This window comes from Rhinolophus sinicus, chromosome 2, assembly GCF_057876585.1.
Source record: "Rhinolophus sinicus isolate RSI-liver-muscle chromosome 2, RSI-T2T, whole genome shotgun sequence".
NCBI lineage: Eukaryota > Metazoa > Chordata > Mammalia > Chiroptera > Rhinolophidae > Rhinolophus > Rhinolophus sinicus.
In genome coordinates this window covers 164,516,191-164,531,869 of record NC_142502.1, presented here as the reverse complement: position 1 = coordinate 164,531,869, position 15,679 = coordinate 164,516,191, and the positions used below count along the sequence as shown (strand labels likewise).

The following is a 15,679-nucleotide window of genomic DNA, read 5'->3' as shown; positions in this document are numbered from 1 at the left end:
GGAGAATCAGCCAGAATAAGCTGTGGAATCTGTGTGGTTTTCCTATAATAACCTGAAAGATCTTATAAGAGAAATAAATCCCTCCTGCTTGGCACCTATCCAGCTCTTCCCAGCAAGAGTCTTTACACCAGCATTGCCCAATAGAACTTTTTACGTGGATGGACCTGTTCTCTATTTGCGTTGTCCAATACAGCAATTTCTGGCTACATGAAGCTGGCTACTGAACACTTTGCTGTGGCCAGTGCTCCTGAGGAACTGATTTTAAAATTTTATTTAATTTTCATTAATTTAAATAGCCACACATGACTAGGGGCTACAATATTGGATAGCATAGCTCTACACAATATCAGATTTTCCCCAAAATCAGTAATAGTAAGAGCACGCACTACAAGGTTTTTTTTGGCCGATCGTCACATCTTTGTAACTCAGCCTGATATCTAAGGGCCAACACTATAAACACTGTACTGTATATTAAAACCATGGGTGTATTTTTGACTAGTGGAAGAAATTTATATTAACGCATCGTTTTCTGCATGTAGTTTTATTATATCAATTTATTACCTCTAAGCACACTGACCAAACTGAATGTGTAATTTTTTTTGTTTCTACCATCTCATTATTTATGGTATGATTTGTCTATTCATTTTGACATTCTGTAGGTACTGCACTATATATGTGATAGTTTTATCCTGTGTCAAATATTAGGACCATAGGACTTTAGAACTGGAAGGGCCTCGAGACAGCATCTCTATTCCAATCCCCAAACTGGTTAAGCAACTTGCCTTTGTCCACAGCTGGCTCTGCCCTAACAGCTCACTTATGGATTCTTTTAAAATAATGTTCATATAAATTGGGTAAAAACAATAGAGCTTTAGAAACTGAGAATTAGCTTGAACTTCTATGTTGCCACTCACTAGTTATGTGACCTTGGGCAAGTTATCTACCCTGTGACCTTTGAAATAGTTAAGAGTCCCTCCTTCTCCTTTTCTACACTGATTTCTCTAAAGCAAATCACAGCATTAATTTTCCTTTCACTTATCAGATTGTCTATCATAGTACCAAAGCCACATGATTCTAAGAATATTTGCGCTATATATATATATGTGTGTGTTTCATTTTTACCAGCCATTGGATTTTCCAAATCTATCTAGAGTGCCCAAGTTTGATGTGACATGCAGACCACTACGTAAAAGAGAACCAAACGTACACTAGGTAGGTCAGCCAGTTTCCCAATTCCTAATCCCTTCATCCAGACATCAGGGAGGCAATGCTAGCCATTCTCTCAGAATACCCTACCTGTTTTATTCGGAACTGCTTGCAGATTTTAGCATTTTCAGCATGCACTGATTTTGCCTGCCAGTCATATCTTTTGGAAATCTTTTTCTTAAGGTTCACATAGCTTTCATTCTCCACTACAACTGGTGCAGGACATTCATCCTCATCTGTCTCCTCAGGTTCTGATTCTTTTTCAACTTGAAGGGGATAAAAGGAAACATTTTCGATATGGAACCCTTTCTTTAGCAAAGGGGAAGAATTACTATCTAAGAAAGTAACAACAACAAAATCATAAAATGGAGAAAAAGTTAAAGCTTGAATAAAGCAGGTTCATTCATTTCAATACTACTACTTCTATTGCCAAAGAACTTAAAGTGCATCTTCAAACAAACTTAATCAAGTATAAGTGCCTATTAATTTGACTGTTAAATCAAATTAAAAACAAAGAGAAAATCATGGCACACCTTGTTAATCCAGTAGACTCTTAACTTTCAAGGAATTAACTGAAAGTTTCAACTATTTGCAAGTGTACCTAAAATTCCACGACACAAAACAACCGGTGTCTATCATACGATGAAGCAATAAACAAAATATGGTGTGTCCATAAAGTGGAATATTATTCAGTAATAAAAAGGAATGAAGTACTGTTACATGCTACAACATGAATGAAGCTCGTAAACATTATGCTAAGTGAAGAAGCCAATAAAAAAAAACCAAATATTGCATGAATCCATTTCTATGAAATGTCCAGAATAGGCAAATTCATAGAGACAGAATACAGATTCGTGGTCATTGGGGGTTAGGAGAAGGGAGAAATAAGGAGTGACTGCTAATCGGTATGGGGTTTCTTTTTGGGGTGATGAAAACGTTCTGGAATTAGACAATGGTCATGGATGCATAACTCTGAATACACTAAAAACCACCGAATTGTATATTTTAAAAGGGTGAATTTTATGGTTATGAAAATTATATCTTAACAAGAGCTTTTTTTTAAAAAAAAGTCCACAACCCACAATTTGTCATTTCTTGAGGAATACGTTTGATTCCCAGTACTAGAAGCTGACATTTGGGAGCAAGTCGTCAAGTGGTAAATGAGTGAACCCAGACATTTGTCCATCATCCACATTTCAGTGTAGTTTCATTGTTCTCTACTTATTGACATTTGCCTAGGAACTCTTGTGAAACAATAAAAACTTATTTCTCTGAAAGAAAGATAGCACCAAATAAGAGAGAATTCTTTGATGGACTTTGAAAAAGGGATTTACTTGTGGTGTAATAATCAATTGTACAGCAAACCTGGATCTGGATAGAGCCAGAACTCTGCACAAACATTTCTTTATTTGAAGATTTAGGGATTCATAAAGATAGCCCTACTCTAATGAATTTTGGGGGTCTAGTGTACTAAAAGCAGGCTGGTCTGGATAGTGGCATAGAAAGAGAAGTATCTCTAAAACTCTCATTTGAAAGTAATCCCATCTCAAGTATCAGAAATAAACATGTAAAACCAAATGAATTCAATGAAACTGATTTTCTGGGAAGATGCTCTTAAGTTTCTTCCAACCTCCCCCCCCAACAATGCCTTTCATGTGATCATGTCTTACATACCATCTTGAAGTTGACTTGAAACAAAAGAATTATTTGGAATCACTGGTTTACGACAGACAGGATTATTTATTCTGGTCCCAGAGGATACTGGCAGGAAGTTCACTGGAGGAACACTGTACTTGTGATGGGTATTTGTTAATAACTTGACTATTTCTGATTCTTCTGCTAAAAGGGTTATCAAAGAATATACAACAGGTTCTGAAGTTTCTGCAAATGTCAAGGCCTTGCCATAAAGGAACTCAGAAATATGTAAACGACAAGCCAGAGGTAGATTCTCATTGGTGGAATAAAATGCCACAAGGGGAGCTTGGTAGGGGTACTTGTGGTCTTTAGGAAATCGAATTTCAAGTTCATATAAAAAAGATGCATCTTCATTAGCACTAAGATGAGAATCATCTACACTTCTTTCTATTTTTCCAACAATTTGATTTGGGGGTACTTCATGTTTGAATTTGCATTTTGATCCAAATTTACAATTTCCTTTGAGGTAAAATTTGCATATTTCATGTGAAATCTCCTGTATATTTTTGGTATTTTCCTTTCGCTTGGATTTGCAGAATTTATTTGTCAAATACTCCAGTTCTAATCCAATGGTCCAGACTCTGTTCTGAATTCTTTCTATGAATTTTTCTCCACAGATTGACTTAAGGGCAAATGCCTCTTCCTGTCGCTGTTCCACACACTCATCCACACTTATATGGGCAATTGCCTCAGAGATCTTCATCCTCTCTCCAAATGTCTCTGAAAAACACTGGGTAAGCAGATGTTCTAGAGATGCCCCCACATCTCCACCACAAATCCTCAGGGATGCTTGACAGTGTTCAGTGTTGAAACCATACCTGCCAGGTGCGAAACATGACAAAAGAAATTGAGTAATATCAAATCAAAGAAGTGAAATTCATTTAAATGTATTTATGTGAATTTATAACTATATATAAGCAGGGTTTGTATTTTGAAAAAGCATCCCTGATAATACTAATTCCTCTTTAATCCCTCATCCTGAAAGAGAATATTAGACATATCAGGCACCGCTGGAACCCATACAATAGGAAAGTACTCTAGGTGGCGTAATTGGATTTACTATATGCCTTTACTTTCCTTGAATTTTCCCCTACTCCCAAAGATATTGCAAGCAATCACCTAGAAAGTTTTTGCACTGCTAATGTTGAGACTGTCAATTCTGGATTATAAGGTTCCTCCAGGCCTGAGCCAGCATATTCCAAAGGATCCAAGTCAGGAACAAGGGCAGCTTCTCGTCCAGCTGACCAGTACTGAGCATCGTCACAATCAGGCTCGTCATCTTCCTCCTCCCCAGAAATGCTTCTTCTGGAAAAGATAACATTTTCATATATTAGACATTAATTTCTACTTACTTCAAAGAAAAACTTAGCAAGAGTCTAAGAATTTAATTTGAAGAGTCAAAGGACACAGGATCCTGACCACTATTTAGTCACTGATTTAATCTTTTATTGACCTTACGAGTATTAATTTGTACTTCGGCAATGAACATTTATCAGGTATTTATTGCATCCTAGGTACTGTGTTAAAGTGTTTTATATGTACTGTTTCTTTTAAAAATCTTCCCAATAACCCAATCAGATACTACTAGAATCTCTGTTTTTCAGATTATCAACTAAGACTTAGAGAGGATTAGTAACTGCCAAAAGTTATGCAGTAAAGAGCAACTGGAGATTTTAACCAAGGCAGTCTGACGCCACAGTCTGTCTTCTTAACCACAGAAGTCTTGGCTATCCTCGTTCTCTCTTCTCATTCATAAAAAACATTCCTAATTTTTTGCTTTGCTGCATAACCACCTTTCTTAAATCTAAGACAGATAAGAGACTTGTAGGTAGGATGGAAATTGAGCTGCTCATGACTGACCACTCATTAATTCTGGCAAATGGAAAGAATTAACCTCTCCAACTGAAGTCACAAAGCAAAACAGCCAAAAGAGTAAAAGTTGTTTCTCTTAGGCAGATAATCATTAGTAGTGTAATCTTAAGACTTCATCTGATCAACTCAATATCTGCTCCCAGACAATACTTCTAACTCGTTCACTAAAGGTTCAACTTGAAGGTTGTCAATAAAGCAACGACTAAATCCATATTAGCACCATCCTAGAAAAAAGATAAAGCTGGAAAGGCAATCTATACTATTGCTCATGGGTATAGCAAAACAAACTCATTCTAAAAGTGCTGCTAAATAATTATTCTTATATTTCTCTTGTCTCACTTTCAACTAATTATATAGCTACAACAGGATCAGTATTGATACAGAATTCCAGACACACAGGACCATCACTGTATGTGACAATGCCAATACATCTTCCTTTATATAATAATTTACTCAAGTAAAGTAATTTACTCAGATCCAACATCTGCATCTTGTTCTTGCAGGTCTCGGAGAAGAGCTTTCACTTTCTCTTGATTCTCAGAAGTCATATGTAGAGTCTGGAGAGGCACTTTAGCTTCGGGCTTCCACTTGGGGCGTGCATCTCCTTTTCTTGTGCTACTGCTACTAGGTCTGCAAAGGACACAAGAATTACACATTTAACTATAATCAGAATTTTTACCTTCTCCTCAGAGTCTCAGAATATATACAACACGAACTGGATTGTCAAGTATCTTACAAAAACTGACAAATGAATGTGAAGAGGCTCTCTGCTTTCTATACTAGTACTTACCAGAATTTATTATACTGGAACTGCTGGAAAAAAACTGATCAGTTTCTTAATTATTAAAACTGGCTTCACTAACTTAAGAACTCGCTGGAAAAAGCAATTCTATCATGACTCCCTCTGCACTAGAGGACTTTCAAAAGAAATATGATACACACACAGAGAGTTTATTTTATTCTATTTTAGGTACACAATCTGAAAACAATCAAGAGTTCCATCTTACTTGTTAAAACTTAAAAGTTAATACTGGGCTCTATTTTTGAAGTATTTATCTAACTTATCATTATTTCCTGGCTTACAAAAAATATATATACATGATCATTGTAGAAAAGTAAAGAACAAAAAAAAGAGGTCACCCTAATTCACATCACCTTTTTCATACACATTAAAAAACAAAAGAACTGTATGTGTAAGTGTGCATGTGTATAGCTTTAAAGAAATCTCTCCATCTCTGAAAATTCCATTAGATAGCTTGCAGTACAGCTTGAGACAAGTAGAATGTTATATTTATATGCATAACACGCAGTAGTAAATCTTTGCTTTCATTAAATATTCATTAGAATTATCAGAATTTATTCATTATTTAAAAGCTGAGGCAGCCGGGTGGCTCAGTTAGTTAGAGCACGAGCTCTGAAGAGCAGGGTTGCCGGTTTGATTCCCACATGGTCCAGTGAGCTGCGCCCTCCACTAGATTGAAGAAAGCTGCCGCTGAGCTTCCGAAGGGGCAGCTGGATGGCTCAGTTGGTTAGAGCGCGAGCTCTCAACAACAAGGTTGCCGGTTCAATTCCCACATGGGATGGTGGGCAGTGACCCCTGCAACTAAGATTGAAAATGGCGACTGGACTTGGAGCTGAGCTGCGCCCTCCACAACTGGACTGAAGGACAATGACTTGGCGCTGTTGGGCCCTGGAGAGGCACACTGTTCCCCAATATTCCCCAATAAAATTTATTTAAAAAAACCGAACAAACAGCTGAATATGGGAGAAACCTAGATATCATGTCTGTCACTGGTCACCACATGAAGCACCAGTGAAGATTAGGTCGAGCTGGTTGGAAAACAGATCATTTAATTCATCAACTAGAAAGACAGAGTAGAGTTAGGTTACATTTTGGGACCTTCAAAATACAACACCTAATAAATACTTCACATTTTCATCACTTTCACAATTTCTAATATTTACTTTTCTGCTGACTTTGGTTATAATAACAGGATTACACTCAATTCATAGTGTCATGTGGAAGTTAAAGTTAACTTCAGATTTTGAACTTCCAAAAAGAAAAAGCTGTTATTTGCCATCATGCCTCTAGAAAATATTACAAAGAGGGGGACAACAAGGTTTTAAAATAAGAGGAATAATTAACTTGGCATTTCCCCCCTTTCTCTTAGCCATTTGTTGTCCCATAGATGAGGAATTAATACTGTGTCCATATTTGAACAATCAAAGAGCATAATACCTGGCTGGGTGCCTTGATTCACTGAAGATACAAAAGTCATCTCCATCGTCCCAAATTCTACTTGAGGACTTTCTATTGCCACCACTGCCACCACCACCACTGCCACCCCCGTGAGATTTGCTAGTGTGACTCCTGCCTCCTCTTCCTCCTCTAGAAGAAGACCCTTTTCCACCTCCTTTGCTGGGCCTGCCTTTTCTTCTTACTGAAGAACTCATTTTCACCTGCAAGACAAAAGAGTAATACAGACATCATAAAACCAGACAAATACAATAATCCTTTGTTTGTCAAAGTTATGGACATAGCCTATTTCAAAGAAATAAAGGAAAACACACATTTTAAAAGGGCAATTTAGGGAAAGCGAGGACACGATGCTTCGCAAAAGATTACCAAGCACATCCTCCTCAGGATGAATATTTAGTGAGTTTCTCTGACACCGATTTCCTAGCAAGGGATGTGCATCAGGAAGACATGAGGACGTTTCGAGACACACATGCCTCGGCCTACATTCTCATTTGGTTAAATCTAGAATAGGGTTTTAAAAAGCCAGTTTAGTAGAGATGTTTTCATGTATTTAATGTATGATTTGATAAACAGAATTTAAATTTACACACGCACTTTCAGGAGCACAGCGCTGGCTCAGAGATTATGCCTGGGGAGAGTAAAAGTGCAGAGCTTTTGCATGTGATCCACGTTAAGTTGTTCTCAGCTTAAAATAAAATATTGTAAGTATGGTGTTTTATGTAAGCCTCATGGAAACCACAAAGCAAAAATTTATAGTAGATACACAAAAGACAAAGAGGAAGAAATCAAAACAGATCACCACAGAAAATCATCAAATCACAAAGGAAGGCAGCAAGACAGAAAGGAACAAAGAACCTATAAAACACCCGAAACAATTTAAAAACTGGCAACAGTAAGACCTACCTATCAACAAATTACTTTTAATGTAATTAGAATACATTCTCCAGTCAAAAGACACAAAGTGGCTGAATGGATGAGAAAACAAGATCCAACTATATGCTGTCTACAACAGAATTGCCTCAGCTTTAAGGACACACAAAGACTAAAAAAGTGAAGGGACAGAAAAACATATGCCATGTAAATGGAAACCAAAATAGAGCAGGGTTACCTACCCTTATATCAGACAAAATAGACTTTAAGTCAAAAAAGGTAACATGAGACAAAGCATTTTACAATGATAAAGGGGTTAATATGAGGATATAACAATTGTAAATATTTATGCACCCAACATCGTAACACCTAAATATATAAACCAAAACAGAATTTATAAACCAAATATAAAATACATTAAAATTATAGAATATAGCCAAAACTAGATTCAAGATATTTTCTTAGATTTACATTTTTCTATAATAAGACAAAATAGTTTTAACTCTAGTAATAAGTTGCACCAAAAAGTATAAAATACCTAGGAATAAATTTAACCAAAGAGGTGAAAGACCTGTGTACTAAAAACCGTAAGACATTGATGAAAGAAACTGAAGGAGACACATATAAATGGAAAGACAGTCCATGCTCATGGACTGGAAGAATTAATACTGTTAACATGTCCTTACTGCCCAAAGCAATCTACAGATTTAATGTAATCCCAATGGCATTTTTCACAAAAATAGAACAAACAATTTTCATGTTTGTATGAACATTTCCTAAAATTTGTATGAAACCACAAAAGACCTCAAATAGCCAAAGCAATCCTGAGAAAGAAGAACAGAGCTGGAGGAATCATGCTCCCTGATTCACACTATATTATGAACAACCAAGATGGTGCAGTAGGTAAATGCTATGCTTACCTTCCCTCACAACCACATCAACATTACAACTAATCTACAAAACAACCTTACTGAGAATTGCCTAAAATCAAGCTGAACTGAAGCCTTTCAACTAAGGACTTGCAGAAGCAGCCACCTCCACACTGGTAGGAAGGGCAGGGATGCGGCACGGGCTGGTCCCACATCCGCATGTGACCATTAAAGATCAGGTGGGATATTTCATCTGAAGGGGTCCCCCCACCCCCAGAGGAGCAAGAGGTCCCAGCCCCACCCCAGCCCAGGGTTCCAGTGCTGGGGAGAGAAGTCCTCATAATTTCTGTTTGTGAAAACAAGCAGAGACTGTGACTGAGTGAGACGAAAGCCACTTGCACTCCCAGGCGCTCCTCTTAAAAGGACAGCACGCGGCCTTACCCACCAACAGGGTCACTTGCTCTGAGCTCCAGCGCTGGGGTAGAGGCTGGAGAGGAGGCAGAGACATATGGTAGAGAACTGGCTTGGGACAGAGGTTGGAGAGGTGGCTTTCTCCTGGATGGGGAAGCTCGTGGAGGTGGAGGCCACTGTTTCTTTGCTGAGCCTTCCTCCTTCCCGGCATGCGAACACAGGCGGCCACCATTTCTGAGGCTCCGCAGTTCGTTCACCATGGCCTGGTGATTCAAGACCCGGACCTGCCCAACTTACGGGCACACCAGCTGCTTCCAATGGCTTTTTTGTGCAGACCACCTGCCTTGGCTCAAGCTGCAGAATTTGCTAGGGTCTCTCAAAGGTTCTCGGAACTCAGACAAGCAGCATCTGGCTTGAGCATGTCCTGTACCTCTGGCTGAGCAGCCCTAAGCTCGGCACTAGCAGCAGCCAGCCTTGGTTCACAGCTTGGCCTCTCAGGGTGCTTCTAAGCACAGCACGGGCAGCAAACATCTGCAGATTTCTTTGTGGCTCCTGCCAGGTGGCCCCGGGTAGGGCCCAGGTTGTGCCTGAACTTGACCTAAAGCGGATTCCCTCCAAGGTGGTCCTGGGGCTGGCACCCTCAGTGGCCAGCTTCAAAACAAGAGGGAGGCACCCAGCTGCCTCCAAGTATGACACATCCAAGGGGCAGGCACCAGAATCCTGCTGAGGCAGATCCTACTCTGTAGGACCAGCCCCTGCACAACAACCCTTCCACTGTAGTCCAGGCCAGTCCTCACAACCAGTGAGCCCAAGGGCCAGACCCTCCCACTGATGTGCAATTATCAACCAAGGCTCAACTACAAGAGGAAGACACACATAACCCACACAAGGGACACACCTGGAGCGCGTAACTCAAGTGACCACAAAGACTGCACCACTGAACCCCCACAGCATACCTACTACATAAGGCCACTCTACTAAGACCAGAAGATATAGCAGGCCTACCTAATATATAGAAACAAACACAGGGAGGCAGGCAAAAGGGGGAGACAAAGAAAAGGGGTCCCAAATAAAAGAACAGAACAAAGCTCCAGAAAAAGAACTAACAAAATGGAGATAAACAATCTATCAGATGCAGTTCCAAACATTGGTTATAAGGATGCTCAATGATCTCAGGGAGAACTTCAACAGAGAGGTAGGAAGCATAAAAATGGAGATAAGAACCATAAAAAAGAACCAGTCAGAAACAAAGGATACAATAACAGAATTGAAGAATACACTATAGAGAACCAACAGTAGATTAGATGAAGCAGAGGATCCAACCAGCAATGTAGAAGGTAAGATAGCAGAAAACACCCAACCAGAACAGCAAAAAGAAAAAAGAATACAAAAAATTGAGGAGAGTTTAAGGAGCCTCTAGGACAAAATCAAGCGTACCAACATTCACATTATAGAGGTACCAGAAAGAGAAGAGAGAGAGCAAGGAATTGAAAACCTATTTGAAAAAATAATCACAGAAAACCTCCTGAACCTGGTGAAAGAAATAGACATACAAGCCCAGGAAGCATAGACAGTCCCAAACGAGATAAACCCAAGGAGGCCAACCTCAAGACACATTATAGTTAAAATGCCAAAGGTTAAATACAAAGAGAGAATCTTAAAAGCAGCAACAGAAAAGCAGTTAGTTACCTACAAGGGAGCCCCCATAAGACTATCAGCTGATTTCTCAACAGAAACTTGGCAGGCAAGAAGGGATTGGCAGGAAATATTCCAAGTGATGAAAAGCAATGACAGACAACCAAGATTACACTACCCAGCAAGGCTGTCATTTAGAATTGAAGGACAGATAAGAAGCTTCCCAGACAAGAAAAAGCTGAAGGAGTTCATCCCCACCAAACCAGTTATTACAAGGAATCTTAGTGGGACTTCTTTAAGATGGGAGTGGGGTTAAGGATGGGAGAAAGAGGAAGTGATTAAGAAGTACAAATTGGTTGTTACACAGTACTCATGGGATGTAGGGTACAGCATAAGGAATATAGTCAATAATATTGTAATAACTAGGTATGGTGCCTAGATCTAGTACCTAGATAGATAGGTACTAGATCTATCAGGGTGATAGATGGGAATGGGGTTGGGAGCAGGGTAAAATGGTGAAGGTATTAAATACAAACTGGCAGTTAATACAGTATGGGGAATATAGCCAACAATGATCATGTAAGGTACCAGATGGGCACTGGACTTAGCAGGGACACTTCATAGACTGTGTCCAATGCACTATACACCTGAAGCTGAAGTAGAATAATATTGAGTGTCAACTGTAACAAAATATATAGGTATATAGTCAAGGGATGTGGAGTACAAGATAGTCAATGGTATTGTAACAGCTATATAAGATGCCAGAGGGGTAGTAGCTTGGGGGGTGATTTATCACTTTATGAGGGGTTTAAACGTCTATTACATTGTTTTATACACCTGAAACTAATTTAAAAAACTATAGTACAAAGCTATAGTAATCAAAACACTATGGTATTGGTATAAAAACAGATACACAGATCAATGGAACAGAATAGAGAGCCCAGATATATATCCACGCATATATGATCAATTAAATTATGACAAAGGAGCCAATAATACACAACAGGAAAAGAACAACACATGGTGTTGGGAAAACTGGCCAGCCACATGCAAAAGAATGAAGCTAGACTACTGTCTTACATCATACACAAAAATTAACTCAAAACATATTAAAGACTTAAATGTATGACCTGAAACCACAGAACACCTAGAAGAAAACACAGGTGGTAAGGTCCTTGATATAGTTCTTAGTGATGATTTTTTAGATCTGACTCCACAAGCAAATGAAACAAAAGCAAAAATAAACAAGTGGTACTACATTAAACTAAAAAGCTTTTGCGCAGCAAAGGAAATAATCAAAAAAATTAAAAGGCAACCTATTAAATGGAAGAAAATATTTGTAAATCATATATCTGATAAGGAGTTAATGTCCAAAATATATAAAGAACTCATACAACTCAAGAGCAAAACAAACAAACAAACAACAAACTTAATCTGATTAAAAAATGGGCAGAAAGAAGACATACAGATGGTCAACAGATACATGAAAAGATGCCCAACATGACTAATCATCAGGGAAATATAAATCAAAACCATAATGAGGTATCACCTCACAACTGTTAGAATGGTTATTATCAAAAAGACAAGAAATAACAAGTGTTGGTGAGGAGGTGGGGAAAAGAGAATCCCTGTGCACTGTTGGTGGGAATGTAAATTGGTGCAGCCACTATGGAAAACGGTACGAAGATTCCTCAAAAAATTAAAAATTGAACTACCATATGATCCAGCAATTCCACTTCTGGATATTTGAAGAAAATGAAAACACTAATTTGAAAAGTGATATACACTCCCATGTTCACCGCAGCATTATCTACAATAGCCAAGATATGGAAACAACCTAAATGTCCATCAATAAATGAATGGATAAAGAAAATGCTGTATATATACACAACAGAATACTCAGCCATAAAACAGAATTAAATCTTGTTATTTGTGACAACATGGATGGACCTTGAGGGCATTGTGCTAAATAAGTTAGCTAAAGACAAATACCATATGATTTCACTTATAAGTGGAATTAAAAAAAAGAAAAACCAAGCTCTTAGATACAAAAAACAGATTGGTGGTTGTCAGAGGAGGTTGGGGGGTGGATGAAATGGATGAAGGGGCCAAAAGGTACAAACTTCCAGTTACAAAATGAGTTAAGTCATGGGGATGTAATATACATCATGGTGACTATAGTTAATAATACTGTATTGCATATATAAAAGGTGCTAAGAAAGTAAATCTTAAACGTTCTCATCACAAGAAAAAAAATTTTGTAACTATGTATGGTGACAGATGTGAACTAAACTTACTGTGGTGATCATTTCACAATATATATAAATATCGAATCATTATGCTGTACAACTGAAACTAATACAATATGTCAATTATACCTCAATTTAAAAAACATGATCCAACTATATGCTGTCTATTTATCACTTTAAATTCAAAGATACAAATAAATGAAAAGTAAAAGGATAGAAAAAGATAAATTCTGCAAACAGCAACCATGAGAAAGCTAGAGGGGTTATGCTAATGTCAGACAAAACAGACTTTAAAGCAAATCATGTCACTAGAGATAAAGAAGGAAGATATAACAATTATAAGCATATACGCACCTAATAACAGAGCACCAAAATACATGAAGCAATAACTGACAGAAATAAAGGGAGAAATAAACAATTCAATAATAACAGTATGAGACTTCAATACTCAACTTTCAAGAATAATAAAGCAAAAACTAGATAGAAGATCTAGAACAAATAGAAGACTTGAAACACAGTATAAATCAACTAGACCTAAGAGATAGCTTTAGAACGTTCTACCTAATAACAAACATTTTTCTCATGTGCAGAAGGAAAAATTTCCAGTATAGACCATGTTAGGCTATAAAATAAACCTCAAAAACTTAAAAGAGAAACAATACAAAGTATGTTTAGCAACCACAGTGGAATAAAATTAGAAATCAAAAGCAGGAAAAAAATTGGGAAACTCACAAATATGTGGTAATTAAAATACGTCACTTGGTATTCCTTTTTCAAAATCCTTCATAATTATACATATTTACTGATTGTCTATTTTATGTTTATCTCCCTTCTTTACCTCCTCTCAGAGAACTCTTTGAAGACAAGGATTATGTCTATTTTGATGAACACTGTACCACTAACACAGTGCCTGGCATGCAATAGGAATTCAATATGTTCTTGTGGACTGAATGCGTGAAGGTTGCATAAATGACTGATATGAGAATAGAGATTTGTTTATATATTTATTTGTTCCACAAATATTTGTTGAGCACTTATTATGTGCCCAGTCCTAGGGATATAACAGCAAAGACAAAATTCCTGCCTCATGAAGCTTACCTTCTAGAGGGTAAGACATACAATAAACAAATAAATAGATATATAACATCAGTTAAGTGCTATGAAGAAAAAGAAAAACCCCAAGGCTGTTATTCAAGGTGGAATGGTCAGGTAAGACTTCTCTGAGATCATTTTGAGCAGACACCTGAACACACTGAGAGAATGAGCCATGAAATATTTGTGAAAAGAGCATGCTATGCAGAAGCAGAAACAGGTACAAAGGTGCTAAGTCCAGACATCTTTGATACAATGAGCTTTGTTTGATGCATGTACGACGTCTGGAGGGTCTGTAGTGAAGTAAGGAAAGGGGATGAGCTCAGACAGCAGAGAGTGCCACATAATCCCCGGGAAGGACTTTGACTTTTAGTCTAAATACAGTAAGTCCTCACTTAGGTTCTGCGACTATAAGCGAAACGGCGCATAATGAAACCAATTTTAGTGAAGGCTAACGGATATAAACAAGGTTTAAGTTCCCACAACATCTCATCAACATTATAACGAAATGAACTAAACGACATCATTCGAGGACCTTCTGTGTAATAGGAAGTCACCATAAGAGCTGAAGCAAAAGTTTGATATGACTGAGTTATGTTTTAAAACAATTACTCTAGCTGCTATGTGAAGAATAAAAAGATTGTGTGTGTGTGTGTGGTCAGCAATGAGGAGAAACCACGAGGCCAATTAGGAAACCACTACAGTTATTCAGCCTAGAAAAAGTTACAGTGGGTTGGACTGGGGTGGGAGCAGTGGATTTGAAAAGTGGTCATAGATTCTGAATATATTTTAAAGGTAGATGTGATAGAGTAGGTAGGAAGTTAGAAATGAGCAGCAGGAGGGAACCAGCCCCAGTGAGGAGGCCCCTTGCAGCTGCTCCTACTTAGATCACAGATATCCTGCTCTACAGGATATCATAAACAAAGGTGGGCACAAAACAACTAGCGCAGCAGGACAGCAGGCTCACACCTGCCCCTAAAGCAAGAAGAAGGAAAAATGCTGGAGAGAGATGGGAAAACATCCCGCTTATCAGAATGTATATCCTAAAAACAAAAAACAAAAACAAGAATGTACATCCTGCTTCTCAGGGCCACTGTGAAGCCCTGAGACAAACTTGGGAGCAAGAAGGGAGTACGACGCATACCAGCTGAGAGAATGAGAGATACTAGAGAGGGACGGGGGAGACAATTCTACCCATAGAAATAAAAACTCTCAAGCAATGTAAGGAGAGGCTGCTTTCCCCTCTCTTGGGACAGCCTGCTCCATAATCTTTGGTGTATCTGCTTTGCTAATAAACTTCTTACGACCCTATGCTTGCACAAACTCTCCTGACTGAGTTCTTTCCCTCAAGAGGACAAGAACTGAGAGGTACAATCGTCACATTGGGAACAGGTGGAGACAGGGTTTGAAACAATCTGTTTGACTCCAAAGCTGAAATTCTTTCCACCGTATCGTCTCCTTACCACACACATGTACCTTGTATCTTCAATTCAAAGGATAATCATAAGCTGACCCCACAC

General features: G+C 38.3%; 1 protein-coding gene across 2 annotated transcripts in view; it reads right to left on the bottom strand.

Annotated features, from left to right (window-relative positions):
* The window catches only part of DHX57 (DExH-box helicase 57), a 55,461-nt gene that overhangs the window by 37,467 nt on the left and 2,315 nt on the right, over positions 1 to 15,679 (bottom strand). For both annotated transcript variants that reach the window (XM_019742371.3, XM_019742361.3), the window contains exons 2-6: positions 7,013 to 7,233; positions 5,245 to 5,403; positions 4,021 to 4,206; positions 2,881 to 3,719; positions 1,297 to 1,472 (exon numbers count right to left, since the gene is read on the bottom strand). In XM_019742371.3, coding sequence (XP_019597930.3) covers positions 1,297 to 1,472; positions 2,881 to 3,719; positions 4,021 to 4,206; positions 5,245 to 5,403; positions 7,013 to 7,227 — 1,575 coding nt within the window. In that variant the 5' untranslated portion in view covers positions 7,228 to 7,233. The remainder of the gene's footprint in view (positions 1 to 1,296; positions 1,473 to 2,880; positions 3,720 to 4,020; positions 4,207 to 5,244; positions 5,404 to 7,012; positions 7,234 to 15,679) is intronic.